Below are 2,724 nucleotides of genomic sequence, written 5' to 3'. Positions count from 1 at the left end.
TTGTTGTTTATCCAGTGATGATTTTCCTTGTAGTCCCCCTCGTACAAGGCCTTCTGCCGGAGAGCAGTAGGTATTGTGTGAGAACTGGTCCACATGTAGCTGTATTTTGGATGTACTGTTCGAGAGGGTGAGCTCCGCGTCCTTCTATTCTGCCATCTCAAAGCCGCCTCTCCTGTATCGTTCTTTAAAAGTCACAAAGTATTTTTTTCACTTAATGTATCTTTTGGTCCTCATAACCACCTGGAATTGAGGTCTTGTGGGCGTGTCCGTCCCCATTGTAGAGATGAGGAATCAGAGGATGAGAAAAGGAAAGTGACTTCTCAAAAATAACAGGACCGGGAAGCAGTAACAGTGTGAAGCCAACGGCCTCTCAGCCCCCGTCTTTCAAAGAGCTCAGCCTCTCGTCTCCACCCAGCAATGCTGCAGAGGGACCTCCAGGGCGGCTGCTGTGTTTAGGATGACAGGAACCTCCTCATCGCTCTCTTCACAGCATCCTTAAGCTCTCTGTTCCTCATGCTGTAGATCAAGGGGTTCAGCATCGGGGTGATGAATGTGTAGACCACAGACACCACCTGGCCCCTCTCTGGAGAGTAGCTGGAGCTGGGGCACAGGTAGATGAGGCTTCCCCCGCCATACTGGAGCAGAACCATCGTCAGGTGGGAGGAGCAGGTGGAGAAGGCCTTGTGCCTCCCCTCGGCAGAGCGCATCTTCACGATGGCAGCCACGATGAAGACATAGGAGAGAGCGATAAGCAGGAAGGGGATGGTGAGGACAGCGACACCCACCACAAAGAGAGTGGCCTCATGGACCCGGGTATCTGCACAAGCCAATCTCATAACAGGAAGGACGTCACAATAGAACATGCCGACTTCTTTGCTGCTGCAGAAGGGGAGTCGGAAGATGAGTACGGTCAGCTGCAAGGCCAAGATGAACCCCAGCACCAGCGAGCCCAGGGCCAGCTGGGCACACAGCCTCCAGCTCATCAGGAGGGCATAGCGTAGAGGATGGCAGATGGCCACAAACCTGTCATAGGCCATGGCGGCCAGCAGCATGCAGTCGGCGCTGCCCAGGAATATGAAGAAGAACATCTGGGCAGCACAGCCAGGCAGGGAGATGAGGGTTTTCTCTGGGGACAGGACGCTGGCCAGAGTCAGAGGGGCGATGGTGCAGGAGTAACAGATCTCCAGAGCCGCCAGGCTGGCCAGGAAGAAGTACATGGGGGTGTGGAGAGAGCGGCTGGTCCCGATGATGAGAGAAATGGAGGTGTTGCCGCTGACGCTGACCACGTACATGATCAGGAAGGTCACGAAAATCAGCACCTGCACCTCGGGGAGTCGGGAGAAGGGGCGGAAGTGGAAGTGATTCGGCCCAGTCTGGTTGGCATCCTCCATGGATTCAAGGCATCGGGCCTGCTAACAGCAGAGGTGCTGCCCTCTGAGGGCAGATAAATGTCAGGATGCACAGCTCCGGATGGATGACCCCTTCAGCTCCTGGCCTTTCTCTTTCTTCCTCAACTGTGACCATCTTCACCTCCAGTCAAATTCAGTGGCTCACTCCTGCAATAACTTTGTGGTTGTTGTAACCACCTGAAGTAGCCCCCACTGAAATCTTTTATCTTTTAATTGTGTTAAAATATATATTACATAATATTTACCATTTTAACCATGTATAAGTGTATAATTCAGTGACATTAAATATATTCACAATGTTGTCTAACTACACCTCTATCTATACCCAAAACTTTTTTTATCACCCCCAAACCAAATTTCTATCCAGTAAACTGAAGCTCCCCATGACCCCCTTCCTCCAGCTCCTAGCAACCTCAGTCCTACTTTCTATCTCTATGAACTTGCCTATTCTAGGTACCTCACATAAGTGGAATCATACAATATTTGTCCTCCTGTGTCTGGCTTATTTCATTAAGCATAATATTTTCAAGGTCCATCCATGTGGCAGCATAGATCAAAATTACACTCCTTTTTATGGGTGAATAATACTCCATTGCATGTGTGTGTGTATATACCACATTTTATTTATCTGTTCATCTGTTCATGGACACTAGGATTATTTCCACCTTTTGGCTATTGTGAGTAACGCTGCTATGACTATTGTGTATGAATATCTGTCCAAGTCAGCATTGCGATGTTAAGCCACAGTGCACCATTCCTAGACCACAAATCCCTCTACCCTCTCAGTCCCTTGCCTGGTTGTCAAGAGCACAGCCCGACCTGCCATTAAGCAATGGTATGACCTTGCTGCCATTAAGCAATGATATGACCTTGATGCCATTAAGCAATGGTATGACCTTGATGCCATTAAGCAATGGCATGACCTTGAGCAACTTGCTGAAGATGTTTGCTTGAATTTCTTCATCTATAAAGGCAGCGAGAGAGCACAACTCTCAGGATTGTTGTGAGAAGTTAATGTGTCTGGTCCCTAGGAAGCTTCCCATGAATGTTGGCAATAATCATTAATACTACTCTTCTTCCACCTTTTCAAGACAAGCTTAATGTCTCCAGTTCCCCCAGATAAGCCTCCTTTGGGCTTCACTCCCTGCTCCATCCAACTAAGACCTATAGTCCATTTCTCCCATTCGTCTTTTGCCAATACTATCACTATCCTTGGCTCCTTGACCTTCTGCCAAACCTGTTAACCTTTGTAATAACCAGCATCTACATTCCAGGTTGAACATGATTAAAGAAGATCACAAAATTCTGCTGCCTG

The 2,724-nt window shown here is 48.5% G+C and overlaps 1 protein-coding gene across 1 annotated transcript; it reads right to left on the bottom strand.

Annotated features, from left to right (window-relative positions):
• Nucleotides 1-452: 452 nt before the first annotated feature.
• On the bottom strand, nucleotides 453-1,391 carry LOC102541421 (olfactory receptor 10V1-like). The gene has a single exon (XM_006214941.3). It carries the CDS (start codon nucleotides 1,389-1,391, stop codon nucleotides 453-455), a length of 939 nt encoding a protein of 312 aa, XP_006215003.2.
• Between the last annotated feature and the right edge of the window lie 1,333 nt (nucleotides 1,392-2,724).

This window comes from Vicugna pacos, chromosome 10, assembly GCF_048564905.1.
Source record: "Vicugna pacos chromosome 10, VicPac4, whole genome shotgun sequence".
Classification (NCBI taxonomy): domain Eukaryota; kingdom Metazoa; phylum Chordata; class Mammalia; order Artiodactyla; family Camelidae; genus Vicugna; species Vicugna pacos.
The sequence above is the reverse complement of the archived record's forward strand: the minus strand, read 5'-3'. Positions and strand labels throughout refer to the sequence as shown.

Excerpts from the sequence above, each read along its gene's own strand:
- LOC102541421 (XM_006214941.3), bottom strand. The coding sequence starts at position 1,391 with ATGGAGGATGCCAACCAGACTGGGCCGAATCACTTCCACTTCCGCCCC.